We start from the raw sequence: 15,015 nt of genomic DNA, 5'->3' as shown, positions 1-15,015 counted from the left end.
CACACTTTGGTGAAACTAATTTTAAATCAAACAGAGGATGTTAAAAGCCAGACTGGCAGCCCTGGGAAATGGTTTTGCTGCAAGGCCTTCTAGTTATAAAGACAAATCTGGTATGCATCCTCAAAGAAGGCCTAAGCTATAGACTCTTTTCATGCTCTCTTGAAACTGAGAAAATACTTCACCATTTTCATCTAGACAAGGCATGCCTACAAAGGCTACTTATATCAAGTCTTTAGGCATCTAAATCTTAGGTGAGATTCTCAGACTCTTCCTTTCTTGTCCAGAAATCCATCTCCAAGCCATAGCGATCACCGGTTGTAGCAGGCCCATGGCCTGCAAGGCTTCCCTGGAGGCCAGAAGCCTGAGCTAGGAAATGCTAAGTCATGATGACTGGACCTTAGAAGCCCCTCTCTTCCACCTTCGAACCTTTGCTTATCTCTCTGTAAGCCTGTAGGTCACTTTCCGTTGAGCCTTACTATTGGACAATTTCAAAAACTCCTGTAACGTATATAAACCCCTAATTCTGCCCAGTTCAGGAGAAGAGCTGTCACTGAGAACCTTTGCAGAAGACCCCAATAAAAACTTCCCTGTGGAACCTTATACAGCGCTTCTCCTCTCTCTCCTTGCGTCAGCTGCGGCACTTAGCAAGCTAAAGAGCTGAAATCACAAATGAGCTGATAATCACTAAAGAGCTGATATCACTTGAGCTTGCTAAGGTTGCCTGCGGTTAGCAGCTGCTTGGGAGCTCGGACAGGCTGTGCTGAGCAGGACTGTGCTATCTGGACCAAGGCAGCCCACCGGGCACACCCCGGTTGGAAGCAGCCGTATTAACCAGTAGCAGATCTCCCAGCTCAGCAGAGGGTACCTGCCCAACAGATGTGGATGTAAGAGACACGCACATCTCACCCTCAGATCCTTAAGGTTTCTTTCTCACACCTACACCTGGAGTTTCAATTAGGTGCTCAAGATTTTCTGTGGCTTTACCTACAAGACTTCATGTAACAGGATGAGGTAGCCTCATCCTGGAGCCAGCTCTTAACTTTCACAAGAAAATTCAGAAACACTAGGGGAAAGTTTTCCTTTAGAGAGGGTATTAGGAATCTCTTGTCTCTTGCAAAATCATGCATGGGAATGGTTTATTACTGAAACCCCCCAAGGGCAGTGTTCCAGCCACGGTCCTTTCTGATTCGGTAGACTTCAACTTTTGGACCAGTAGTTTCACTATAACATAACATGGACAGCTCATAACTTTCGGCATTTCCCTTTGAGGTTAACAGGTTTTTTTTTTAATTTTTTTTTATTTGAGTGTGATAATGTAGCTATGATATTTTATTAAAAATCCTTTGCTAGGATTTTTTCCTTCCTGAGGAGCTGGGAGCCTCAGGAAAGAAATGTAAACAATAACTATCTGCTGCTGTGGAATGCAACAGGAGCATCTTCCATTGTTCCATGTAGCTTGTTTTCAATTGATGACCAATCACAGCCACCTGTGCTGAGGCTGTGAGCAGTCACAAGATTTTGTTATGCATTCTATTCTATTCTTGTTCTTTGTAGCCTTCTGATCTTTCTTTTCTCTCTGTTCTTTTAGTATAGTTTTAATGTAGTATTTTAATATAATATATAAGATAATAAATCAGCCTTCTGAGAAAATGGAGTCAAGCCTTGTGTCTCCACACATGGGGTGTTCGCCGCAACATGATAATTCTGATTTCCTTGGTAACCCTGGGTGCAGCTGGGATTGTCAACAGCTTTCTGGATGAATACCCGGACTTCAGCATATGGATAAAGTCCATAAATTGCTTTGAAGGTGCTTTTTAAAAAATAAATAAATAACATGTATGTCTTGCCTGAACCCTAAAAAGATGATAAGCTACATGTGAATAAAACATCAGAGCTCTTTCCTAAATGCATGTTTTATCCTGAACTGTTTACACTTGCTCCTTTCCCTACTCTCTTGGGAAAGTTAGTAAGACAGAATGTCATGTCACATCTACATTTGCAATTAAATGTTCTCTTTCCCTGTATAGTATTGCAACCCTACAAACAAATCATATAAAACTAAACCCATTAATTTACTAAGTGATTTAGTTGCAACTGGCACTGCAAGCATCAGCCCATCTTACCCACTGTCCTTCAGTTTTGCCAATGCTTCTGTCTTCCTGCACTGCTCTTCATTTCCCCCAGCTGTGCCTTCTGTTTTGTGCAAATGTAAAAACATTTCCATGCAATATGCTGCTGCAAGATCCCCATTTTCCAAGTATATCCAATCCAACTGCTGTATAAGCATATATGGAAACACTGCTTACTTCAGAAAAATGTTTAAAGCTTCACTTGGCACTAAGTGTCTACAAAGGACTTTTGGACTTTATATTTTGGAATGTGCTTACAGTTCAACATGTGCTCAAACATTCTTGTGGAAGTGGGGCCCTCCATGGGCATATCCCAGGCCTCACAGGAAACCTCCTGAAGACAAGCCGAAAACATGACACTTGTGAAGGGGAGAGCCATCGCAGACAAAAAGAAAACACAGATGCTCGTGTGACAATTAGATGCACTGCATTGTTTCCCACCAAGGCACAGATGGCTGGGGTGTGAGAAAGACTAGACAAACATTCTTGGATTCCCAGAGAATGACCACAGCTCTGGGAATCATAAAGTCGCAGTGAAAAGTAAACTGACTGTAAAAACAGTTTTCTGCCAGAAGAAGGGAGAAGTCATGGCTTACCTCTGTGAGCTCAAAGTATGCCAATGACCAATTTAAACTATGTAGAACAACAGTGATGCGAGGCCATGCCTGTTTTGGCAGTTCCTGATAATTCAAATTATTTAGGCAATGCTGAATATACTCATGAGAGAGCCAGCAGGAAGAAACTTACCTTGTCAGTCCTCTGAAGACAAGATTTGGCCAAAAATGCTGCACATTTATAGTGGTGTTCAGTCAAATCTATATAATGAACATGCTTATTGTCTCTCCATAGTGTAGTGGGGTTGATAACCAGACCACAAGATAACTGAGAAGTGGATTAGATTCATAATAACCTTTCATATTAAAAAGGTGGACATGTATGGACACATGGAAGTGAGACTGGAATGAGATGATCTTTAAGGTTCCTTCATCCTGTGATTTTATTAAGTTAGCTCATGATAAAAAGACCTAGTGCCTGCAGGTAGCAAAGGCTGAAATGGTATTGAAAACCATAAGATGAAACATGTACAGAGATGCAAGACCTGAGTCCAACAAGGTTTGTTGTTGAGGGGAAAAGGACAGATCATGTTGGTGAACAGGCTGGAGCTGACACGGCTGCAGAAAGGGTGGCTCTCCATCACTTACCTTCAGGGAGAAAGTACATCAGGGCCAGATTTAACAACCACAGAAATCACCAGAAATGCTGCCACTAATTTTCCTTCTGTGGGCTGAAATATAAAAAATCCACCTACCAACCTGCCAGTGATGCCTTCAGCGAGTCAGTGCTGGAGGTTAGGATTTTTCCTTTTTTTTTCTTTTGTCTCAGGGAATTTTCTCTCATTTGTCACTGCTTCTCCTTAGCACGAGTGAATCTTCGCTCATAAGAGCAGCCACTGAACTGGGACCTTTTCAGCACCCAGTCTCACTGGGAAGCCACTCACCATCTGCTTGGGTGCCTCAGGAGAAAACCCGGGACCCTCACCCTGAGCCGCCCCAAAGGGAGTTTCTTCCAGCTGCTTGTGGGAGCCTGGCAGCCGCTGCTCAGCCCTGCTGTTTTCTGCTGCTGCTTTGGGCTTTTTGCTATGCTTTATCCCAGCATCCCGTGTCTGCTCCACCCCTGCGGCTCCTGGCCCAGCTTCGGAATTTTCACTACACTTTGTTGGCCACCCTGGGCGTGCTCGCCTCTGCTGCTCCGAGGTTCCTGCTGCAGTCCATTACAGACCCGGAGGGGCACTGACACCAGCTCCTTCCTGTGGGTTTGCAAAGGAAAGCCCCTTCTCTCCTCTCTCCCTCCCGCCGCCCGAGCCGCCATGGCCGTGTGGTGAGGCGGCCGAGCTCGCGCCACGGCGCCCCCTGCAGGCGCGGGGGAACCATCGCAGCCGCCCCGCCCGGCCGGGAGCCACCAGCGCCCCTGCTGGCCGTGACCGGAACTGCACGGAAGGGGAAAGCGCCCGACGGCCGAGAGAAGGCTGCGGGTGGGTTTGTGCTTCGCTCTGCTGCTGTGCTGCTGCTGTTGCTTGTTTACCTTGTTTTATATATATATATATATACAGACATACCTATTTCTCCCTCCCTGTGTATGTGTGTGTGTGTATATATATATATGTATGTATGTATGTATGTATGTATATTCTAGTAAAGAAGTGTTATTCTTTTTACCATATCTTTGCCTAAAACCTCCGTAATTTCAAAGTTAAAATAATCTGGAGGGTAGGTCATATTTTCCATTCCAAGGGAAGTTTCTGCCTTCCTTGGCAGACACCTTTCTTTCAAACCTAGACACAGAGGCAGCAAGAAACACTGCTGCCTGAACCAAAACAAAGACAAAGCTCCAAACTATGTAACAGACTCAAAATACAGACTAGAGGAAGTCCAAAGGCCATCTACTGATTCAAATAGGTCATTCTTTGCCTCTGAAATGATTCCAAGCTTACCTGTTGTAGTGCTTTGATGTGTTACCTTCTCTTCTCCTCTCCTCACCTCACCTCCCCTCCTCTCCCCATGTATGGACAGGCAATACAACAACAGATCTACATGCACATTCCTAAAGGCTTCTGACAACACAATTCTCACACTGTTGTAGTGGTAGGTGATAGGGAATTACCCTAAGCATGTGTCTTTATCCTTCTACAGTTTTCCTGTTTTCTCCAACTTCTATGTCCAGCTACGCATTTCCCTTCTTCCACCCCACCTCGTCTCTATCTTGTCTCCTCCCCTGGAAGCACCTCCCCACTCCCTATTTTTGCTCCCAGCACAGAATAAACACAAAAGGTTGGATCTGCCACCTCTAACAGACCCAATTAAGGACCATCTTCCCCGTAGCATCTGCCTGAGCACAGGCCTCTCTGCAGAGCACAGGAAGTTTTGGTAGCCCACCTTGCTGGAGGAAGGGGCACTATGGCAGACGGTGGTGAAGCACGGCCCATCCAGCAGCTCATTACAGCAGTCTGGGCTCTGCTGCACAGAGACAGCTGCTGGGGCTGCCTGTGATGCTGGGATTCACTGGCTGCTGAACCTGCTGAAGCAAGAGGGGCATCCCGGGATGGGCCATACCCAGTCTGTTACTGCTGAGGTCTAACACCTGTAACTACACCAGGTGCCTTGATGCTGCCATACAGAAAATCCAGGGCTGATTCAGATCTGCCTGCTTGCAGCTTCACTCCCCTCCATGGAAGATTGCTCACTGAGGCACAAGAGTGGGGCAAGACATGATCCATATACACCACGTATATGACTCATATAACCATCTTTTATTTGTTTGGTTAGTTTTTTGTTTTGTTTTGTTTTGTTTGTTCTTGTTTTGTTTCTTTTTCTTTAAAAGCAACACCAGGTACTTTTCTACATTTTCAGACTCTGTACAGGCCTTAAAAGGAAATAATCAATGCTTAATGTACAAAGTAAAACCAGAAAACTAGAAAAATCTGAATAAAATGGAGCAAGTTACTGTCAGGGATACAGTACAAATTAATAATTAGATGTCATCTGAAGTGCAATACCACTGCAGTAAGGATGAGTCAAGGAATGAAATAAAAATACTCTATTTTAAACAAACAGTATATATATATATATATATATTTATATATATATATTTATATGTATATATTTTACAGATAGTAGACCCAGATCTATAGAATTGTAAAAACATATTTACAAATGACTTTTTTTAAAACATTACATATACATCAGCACCATAGTAAGAAAGGAAAAAAAACCCAATCAACCCAAATCTAATAAAATCTGTTCTCTAGTACTTGATCCCAGTATGGAGTATTTGGAGGAAGCTTTACAAAGACAACAGAGACTCGTCTTGACCACCATTTATCACCAAGGCCTGTATCTCCCCAGTGCACACCAGCTTGCAATGGCTGCTGTGTGGTGGATGTGTGTTTCTAAGTTCCCCTTTCCCACCTCTGTGCTGAGAGGTGATCCCTGATCACTCTCATCCCAGGCATGGGTGCTGTGCTGTCCCCAGCACTGTCCCCTACCCAGCAGGGTGCCTGCCCTCCCACCCTGTCACAGCTCTGTCACACACGCATGTGCCCCATGCTCACGCTGACACACATGGAGCCACAGCATCCTAGTCCCTTCAGGGTGCTGCTTCTCCCAGTGTCTGCCTATCCCTTCCATTCTGACCAAGAGATGCTGACCCACAGGACGAACCAAAAACTTTGGCTGGTGCTCTTTTCACTGAATTAGGCGAACCTGGCTCCTACTGAAGCAGCAGGCATGCTAAACATGCTCATCATCCTCAGCAGGAGCTGGAATTGGCCCTTGTGCTGTATTTTAAAAAGGGGTCAGCTAAAAGAGATGAGATTAAAGCCATTTTTAAAAATGTAGCAGTCAGGACAGGTTGGATTGATGGCTCACCTTTAGCACATTAAAAATGCAGCTTGTCCTACTGCATCGCAGCATTTGGAACAGGTAATTCTCCCCACTAGGCAAGCCCAGCAAGGGAAATTGCTCAAAAGGGAGCCTCATGGGGCATTGAGATGGTTCCAGACTCATTTGCTCTCCCTCTGTAATGTGATGTGTGTCTGTGCTCCACGGAGAAAGGCAGGACATAAAACTGCCAAGTGCCAAGGCCTTCAGCCTCCATGGAATTCAGGGGCTCAGCACTTAGCATCGCTGGGCCCAGGGAGAACAGCACAAAAGGAGGTGATCAGGAGCTGGGGAATTGAGACTGGCACTGGTACCCTGCTGCAGAGCATGACTCATGGCTCTCACAGGCCAGCGCTAGGCCAGAGGGTGCTAAAGCTCTGGACTGTGGGTCATGTTAACATTTTTTATATGCACAACTATATAACCTGATAAGCAGCTCTCAGATGAAAACACTAAAGAGGTAATAAGTTCCAGAAAACAGCCTCCAACTGCAGTTTGGGAACCCTGCTGTACACACTCAGAATGGCTGGTGACTTCAGTATTGTGTGAGATCTGTCACAACTTCATCACAGGGCTGCTCAGCACTGGTCCAAACAGTGGAGATAGTGATACATCCCTATTATCTAAAACCTTATTTGGGCAGATCCCATGCTTACAATATCAATTATTTTACTCACTCATTTAATGTTCTTTACAGTACTCCTTCCCTGACTCCTATTCTTCAAATACTGCAGTGAATTTTATTCCAGCAAACCAGAGAGATTAGACAAAACATCTGTTTAAAACTGAACATATCACAGACAACCTAGGGTAATACTACCTGCCAAACCTGGGTTTTTCAAGAGGGGAGGAGAAAGTCTTCCTGTGTGCCAAACCCTCACTGTATGTTTTCTCCTGTTGTATCCTCCCCTGCCTGGCCCTTTGTGGCTTGCCTGAAAAGAAAGTGCAGCCAGCTCAGCTTGCTTTACACTGAAGGAACAAGAGGAGAAGGGAGTGAACTGAGAACACCCTGGGGAGGAAGGAGAGGGAGGGACCAGCTGAGGAGCTCTGCTAATGTCTCTTGGTACCTCTCAGCCCTTCAACGCTCCAGGCAGCAGGGCCATGACAAGTGCTCTGACTTGGGAAGCACTATTTCTAGTCCCAAGGGGATTAAGCACTTCATTAAGTTAACCCACTACTAGGCTGTCTCCAGCAGCAGTCACATAATCAATCTGCCTTCACAACACTGCCTAATTTATGTTCTTCTGCACTTTGTAATGGGGTTTATCACTCTGCAGTTAAAACGGTGACTTCCCTGTGATTGTTTAGGTTTGTCAAGTGAGTGTTGCGCATTCCCTTAGGACAGCCCATAGCCAGCCCCTTCGGCCTGGCCATGGCTCTCCCAGACCTGCTTGGCCCTGTGCTTAAGCCCATTTCTGACCAGAGCCTGTGCAATCACCCCTGAATATCTGTATCTTTGCTTCCAGCTCTTCCATCTGCTTCCCTGGAAGCTGCAATGTCTACAGTCATATAAGGTGGGACATACCGGGACCACCCCTCACCACTGTGCAATGAAGCCTTGTTTTAAGTGGGGGAAGAACAAATATTCCCAGCCAGATGCATCAGCTGGCTTTTCCAGTTTCTCCATTCTGCTACACACACACACAGAGTGGGTGCTGCTGCGCAGCAAAGATTGCTTGATGACAGTTTTGGGATGCTGATGTTTTCATCATCCCCTGAACCTTCCAAAGTTGGCCACAGATCAGCTCAGTTTGTGCAATTAAAAACAGAAGAAAACAAAATAACCCAAACCAAACTAACACAAACAATAACCAACAATCCAGGGATGGGTAGAACATCTGACTTCCTCTTTGCTTGTTCAAACATAACAAAACATAACCAAAGCTCCAGACTATACAATCCCATTCACTGGGGGTTTCCAAACAACTCATCAAGTTCTTGAATCCACTCATCCCCTGGTCCACTTTTAATAATGGAGTCCACAAGGTCTGTGCCCTCTGCTAAACTGGAGAATGACCCCCCTGCTCCTCCATTACTGTAGTTGTAAGATATGTCCTGGGTGGGATTCCTCTCATAGGCCTGACCTTGGTTGCTCTGAGCAAAGGTACCACCTGGCATTTGGGGCTGATTGAAGCCTGACATGGCAGGGACCCCTTGGCTTATTCCTGGCATCACCATTGGCCTGGCCTGGCTGGCTGCCTGTTGCCCAGGTAGTGGTTGCAGCAGCTGTCTCCCCAGCGCTGGGTTCACGGCTCTCACTGTCCCACTTGTGTCCACAACTGTCTGATTGAGCCCCTGTGGGAAGTGCTGCTTGGACAGCCGTGGCTGCCCAGATGGCATTGCATATGTGGTGCTGTTGTTGAAGGGCCCCATTTCACTACTAGTCCTTCCAGGTATGCCTTGCAAGCCTCGCTGCTGCCAGTTTTGTGTTCCTTGAGGGACAGTCCCTGTCAGGTTTTGAAGTCGTGGTGCTTGTGGCCTTGGCAAGACCTGGCCCACAGGTCCTTTCGTCTGCTGCTGATGCTGGGGAAGAGCAGAGTTTATCAGCATGTTCTGACCAAAACTGCCAACCATTCCCACTGCTTGTCCAGAGGCAGGCTGCCTTGTTCCCTGGCCCGTGCTCTGTGCCATGTTCATGCCACTTTGGTTTGGGTGCTGCAACATTTGGCTCATCCCCGTGCTCATGCTGTACATTCCTGGCTGGCTGGAAGAGGCATTGCTGTAAGGAGTCATGCCCATATCCGACTGGCCTGCTGTGGTGAGCAGCGTGCTCGAGGTCTGGGAGGGACCCATGGCCATCATGCTCGCATTCTGGGCCATCATTCGGGATGTTCTCATGCTCTGGAGTGCTACCTGGTTTCTCACAGCCACTATATCCTGGGGTGAACCTGCACCAAAAAGGGAGGAAGGTAAGAAAAAGCCCACAAACCTGTAAATCTTAATTAACACACTTTTGCATAAGAAAGAATCTGTAGGAGCATCCTCAGCAGCACTTATCTTCCTCAGCTACACCTAATTCAGCTTCTAGCAAGCAAATGGAAAAACTTCCACTGGTCTTCTTCATTAGCAGTATAGCAGCTGAACTTCAGTTTACCATTTGAAGCTCTCCTTTAAATATCTCCATTGTATTTCAAAAGTAAGCCTTGAAAATGGAAATGTCAGTCTCAGAAGGTCAATCAATTCTTTTAATAGCTCAGGAGGCATTAATGAATGGATTTTCTATAGCATTGTTGCTGATTAATTCTATGGAAAGAAGAAAAATCGGGTTTTTGTGGACATTTAAAGCAGGGAGAGTGTATTAGTGAATCAATACTATAAGCAAATCTTACTTCACCTTAGGCCAGTGATGGGAAACCAGAAAATCCTAGCCTTGTTAAATTCCACACTGTGACAGATAACTTAACCATGCTTGTGTCTTACTTTCAGGAGTAGAGGGGAGATATTGATTTCAGGGAAGCCAATATGCTTCTATATTTACTATCTTTAAATAAAGACAATTACCTGGAACTCAGATTATGCCATGGGTTCATTGTGAATTTGAGTCACTACCAAATTGAACAGTCAGATTTGAGTCACTAACTAAATAGTCAAACTCTGCAGGTTTGAGTCACTGACTAAATACAACACTTGGCAGGTGAAGCTCAGAGTGTATGAGGCACACAGTTGCTCCAGGCTGAAATGTTATTAAATACCAGGTGCAAATATGAAATCATTGCTTGAGAGTCCAGAACTGTACAACAGAATCTGAATGTTCTTAAATCAGCCCCTATTTGTTGTCCCTCAGTGGCAGACAACATCCCTGAACATCCATGGGGAGCAGAGAACACTGGTCCCAGTTATTGACACTGGCTTGGTTTCTATGAGAAATGGGTGGATAAAGGAAGCAACATTTCTATACATGTAATTCTATTAAATAATGCAGAGGATGGCTACAACTCCATTTTCTGCAGCACCACAAGCTTCTGGTGGGCGCTTTTAGCTCCAGCACACAGCTAAATGAAACATTTTGTAGCAAGAAGTGAGACCATCTGCATCTCACTGGAACAAGCCACATGTAGTAGAAACTTTTACTTTATTCATGCTATCAAACTGCTTTCTTAATGATTGGCATTGGGGTTCCCTTGATTTTTCTTAACTTAGATCAGCTCCTTTCATGATTAGAAACAGTCTTTTTATGATGACTCCAGATGTGCTTAAGATACAGATGTTGAAATCTTAATGCATCTTTAGCTGTTTTTAATTGAAAATCGTAATTGAAAAGCTCCAAAAGAGTCACTAACAGCAAGTGACTCACATACTGCTTTTGTTAACTACTGTACATGGCATAAGTGACAGGAGATCAGACAAGGATTAGTTAAAAGAGAGATGCAACAGATTTCAAGGTTTTAGGCCACCTTCTGGTCTCATTTACACATAACCTACTGCACTGGATTACATTCATGTGACTAAAAAGCAAAAAATGGTGAACTATTTAAATTAGTTCATTTATGAAAATGAATTCATTGCTCTGTCAGATTAGCCTAAACTCTTCTCTCTTTATTTTAAATAATACAAAGACAGTGTTTCAAAGATGCATGAATGCAGAGAGGTTGTATGCATGCATCTGAGTGTGTGTGTGCACACACACTTCTTGATTTTGGAAATGAATGATTGGGGGAAAAAGTAATTTCATACAGAACTTATGGTGCCAAAGATAAAAAAAAGAAAGTGATTAGAAGAAGCCACCCTGATATATGCCAGCAGAAGATGTGGCTGTCTGTTCACGTCCTGGGAACCAGAACGGCAATGTGAAATGTCCAGAACTGCCTCCCTTGTTTTCTGTTGCATCTACATGATATTATTATGAATATACAGTACAAGTGTGTGTTCATTTCATGTCTGTATAGAAATCATGGTTAGTGAAGACTTCAACTGATGCTTTTCACTTAAAAGGCTCAGAATTAACTTCTTTTCCTAAGCCAAAATGAGTGCACTTACATTTTTCAGTTACCTGGGAGCACATGAAAATAATACTTGTGCTTTTTTTGAGATCATTAAAAAACTCTATTTACATCTCAGATATTTTACTGTGTTTCCCACACCTGACATTTAACAGTCCCTTCTCCAGATAAGGATGACCTCTCTTAAATTCTCTGCTCATCGAATTAGATAAAGTGAGGGATGAAGGAGGGGCAAAACCAAGATACGGTCAGAAATGCTAGCAGGAAAAAAAACCTCATAAGATTAGAGGTCAACAAGATAAATCTATGAATGAATCCATGACATCTGGATGTCAAAGAGGCAAAATAAATGTCATTTTAAAAAAGGGGGAAAAAAGAGGGGAAAAAATAAAAGAAAAAGCAAGCAGTTTTCACTGAAGAGAGCAGAAAGGAAAATATAAATGTAACTGAACATGCAAACTTGGGTATTCATCTTTGGTAAAATCTGTGGTGTGTGCAACAGCCTGTATTCCTCTTCTAGCACAGTGCTTAACACCTAGTAGTCACAAACTGCACAAGCTTTCACACACTTGCTACCTTCAGGGCATTGACTCCAAAACAGGAAAAACAATTGGACTTTTACCTTGGAATTGATTGACCTGTTGCACTGGATATGGGCTTCGCTGTTGATGCAGATGCTGCCGAGGCAAATGTGACTGCTGCTGCATCTGCTGAAAACGAAGGACAGAAAGGAGGAGATTATTAATTAATTAATGGGCTGGTGGCAAAACTGCAGAACTTGCAGTGGTTCTTATTTGGTGAGGTGTTCTGGAGAGACAGGCAGAGTCATCTGGAGAGTCCTCCTCAGAGCACTTGGGCTACTCAGCACTCAGACTCCTTTTGGCTCAAAAAGAAACATGCACTGAGGCCAACATCATCACTACTTACTTACAGCCATTTCATCCTGACCTCTACAGCATGAGCTTCACTGTCTTCAGGCAGAAAGGAGAGGGAGTGGTGTGAACTAACTTCGCTCACCTAGGTCTAAGGGCAACTGTAGCCACACACACACTTTCTTTCCCTCAGTCCTGCCAAGGTCCAGAGGTTTGTGTTCCTGGTGCAAGACTTTGTTCCATGTCTGCACTTATAACACTCAGCTTCAAGGATTACTGCATCCTGACCCAAGCACTGCAGCCTTGGAACATTCCTGAGCCAAAACAGAAATGGATTACTAAGGCACATTTCCTCTTGTGATTCAGTGAATGATATTTTGGGAGCAGTGACTACAGAATGCTCCCTTGATCCAGACCACGTTGATCCTCTGTGGTTTTCTATGAATACTTGTGAATATTTTAAAACAGAATCAAGGGTTGATTATAAAAACAGAGCCTTCAGATGCTATGGTGTACTCAACTAAGGGCTGAAAGGGCATGTCTGGGAGCATCACCTGCAGCTCTACAAATACTGTGTCCAAAGCCAATGATGTGTAACAAAGGTACGAGAATGGAAGAGAGAAAAGAAGGAAGTACTAATCCCTGCATTCATAAGTATGTGTTGCACACTATCAAAAACAAAGAGGGACTCTTGTTAGGCATAAACTACCCCAAAGCTAGGAGCCTGAGGACTGCAGGCTGTTTTTCATCTCTGAAAAGCGTGTCAGCACACTTGACAGCCTCAGCTTGGTGACCTTTTAACACTTTTAGGCTTGCCTTCAGCCTAAGCCTACTGGCTCTAGGCTTTATGCATGCGAATTGGCCCAATCCATGGGATGCATTACTGCATCCTCACTCTCATGCACTTGTTCACGCTTTAATAAGTTCAGGTTTCTTTATCCTAAATATTTATAGGAGCATCCTTCCTATTCACTGAGAGTAAATTTTTCTGTTTCTCAGGAGTAACAAGAGAAAGGGGGGGAGGCAATATGTATTTCTGCGGTTACACGGCATGCATGTGTTCTAATACAAATTTAAGCAGATGTTCTTAAGCTGTTTTTCCTTAGCAAGAGAGGAGAAGAAAAGCTTAAAGCAATTGCTGACTTACCAGGAGCATTATCTAAGTAACATTAGGGGGCTGCAACTTTAAACTTGGATATGATCTTGTAGGGACTCAACAGTGTGACGTTCCATTGGCTTTCTATTGGGCTGCTTTAAAACTACACCTGAATTAAGCACACACCACTGTTCAGACTGTGTAGTTTAAGAACCATATTGCAAAGCCCAGGAGCTCAGGAAGCCAGGTTATAGCTCCAGTGCAGCTCTTCCACATTGCCACTGCCGGAGGTGGTTTTACTGTTCTCCTACTTCAGTCTGGTTCTCTCCCTTGTATGACCTAATTGCTCCTACTGGCACTCAATAAACCAGATTAAGGAATTGGTCTGGGTAAATAGTAACATTTTTCCTTGTTAAGTCTTCTTTTAAGCCATGTCCATTCTTTGTCCCAGATCACTGTGCAGCTGTGCACATATTTTGCCAATGCAAGACCACAATTAGATCTAGGGGAGAGGACCTGTGACTGTAACTGCAGAGTGTGCTTCTGCTGGACTAAATGCACCATTAGATGCCAGGTTAAGAGCTAACTTTTCCAGTGCCTAAAATCCAACGTGACTATCAAGCGCACCATTGGAAACACGGGTAATATTTGCCAAGTTAATGGTAGGACTGATACAGTTGCCTCTTCTTTGACAACCATTGCTGAAATACCCTGACAGGATCCACAGAGAGAGAATTCCCAAATCTGGAAGAAAGGGCTGGTACTGTGCTGTCTGTAGTGCTCATGCTCATCCCAGAATGCACTGGAGACAGATGGATACTGTACCTGCTCCGCTAAGATCTGCTGCTGCCTCTGCTCTTGGAGAAACTGCTGTTTCTGCTGCTCCATCACATGGAGCTGCACTCTCTGCTCGATCAGCATCTGCTTCATGATGGCTGCCTGGGGCTGGCTCCCAAGGAAGTGCCCCCCAGAGCTGCTGCCTGTGACTATGCTGCTGGAGCCCGCTGGGACAGAAGGCTGCATGGGCCCCATGGGCCCTGACAATCCCACCTGGTGCTCCTGTGCAAAGAAAAAGGGAATGCCTTGTTACTGGGTACTCCACAGGCAAGGGAAATTGCAGTTCACCAAGCTGAGGAGGCACAGAGTCTGTGGGTGAAGCTTGGAGCTTGGAGAAAGACTGAGCCACGGACTGCTCCCCACAGGGAACAGGTTCCCCTTTTCTCCTGAATTCAAAGCCCCTCAGGTAAAACAGGAGCATTTTATAATTAACTAATAGTGAAATAATGAAGTTGTGAGCTAAGCTTTTTCTTGCTTCAGAGTAGTGTTTTTCTAAACTTTTTCTCCCTTCTCAAGAAGACAACTATATTTTCTCTTCCTTTCCGTTTCCCTCTCTTCATTTAACATAGCAATTTAACATAGTCCCCTGGACTGAGGAGCCATGGTGTTAGATGCACACAATGAATAGTGGGAGCTGGCAGCACTAATTCTTCTCCAGAATCTCAGGATTTAACTTCATTATGTCTTTATTCAAGATTTCCATCC

General features: G+C 44.5%; 1 protein-coding gene across 2 annotated transcripts in view; it reads right to left on the bottom strand.

Moving 5' to 3' along the window:
• Window positions 1-5,431: 5,431 nt before the first annotated feature.
• MAML3 (mastermind like transcriptional coactivator 3) overlaps window positions 5,432-15,015 on the bottom strand; it is a 243,925-nt gene continuing 234,341 nt past the window's right edge. The window contains exons 3-5 of one of the 2 annotated variants that reach the window (XM_041412155.1): window positions 14,299-14,532; window positions 12,128-12,215; window positions 5,432-9,453 (exon numbers count right to left, since the gene is read on the bottom strand). In XM_041412155.1, the coding sequence (XP_041268089.1) occupies window positions 8,471-9,453; window positions 12,128-12,215; window positions 14,299-14,532 (1,305 nt within the window). In that variant the 3' untranslated portion in view covers window positions 5,432-8,470. The remainder of the gene's footprint in view (window positions 9,454-12,127; window positions 12,216-14,298; window positions 14,533-15,015) is intronic. The other variant, XM_041412156.1, reaches the window with a different exon arrangement.

This window comes from Onychostruthus taczanowskii, unplaced genomic scaffold (genome assembly GCF_017590055.1).
Source record: "Onychostruthus taczanowskii isolate IOZ18803 unplaced genomic scaffold, ASM1759005v1 scaffold38, whole genome shotgun sequence".
NCBI lineage: Eukaryota > Metazoa > Chordata > Aves > Passeriformes > Passeridae > Onychostruthus > Onychostruthus taczanowskii.
This window is presented reverse-complemented; position numbering and strand designations above follow the sequence as displayed.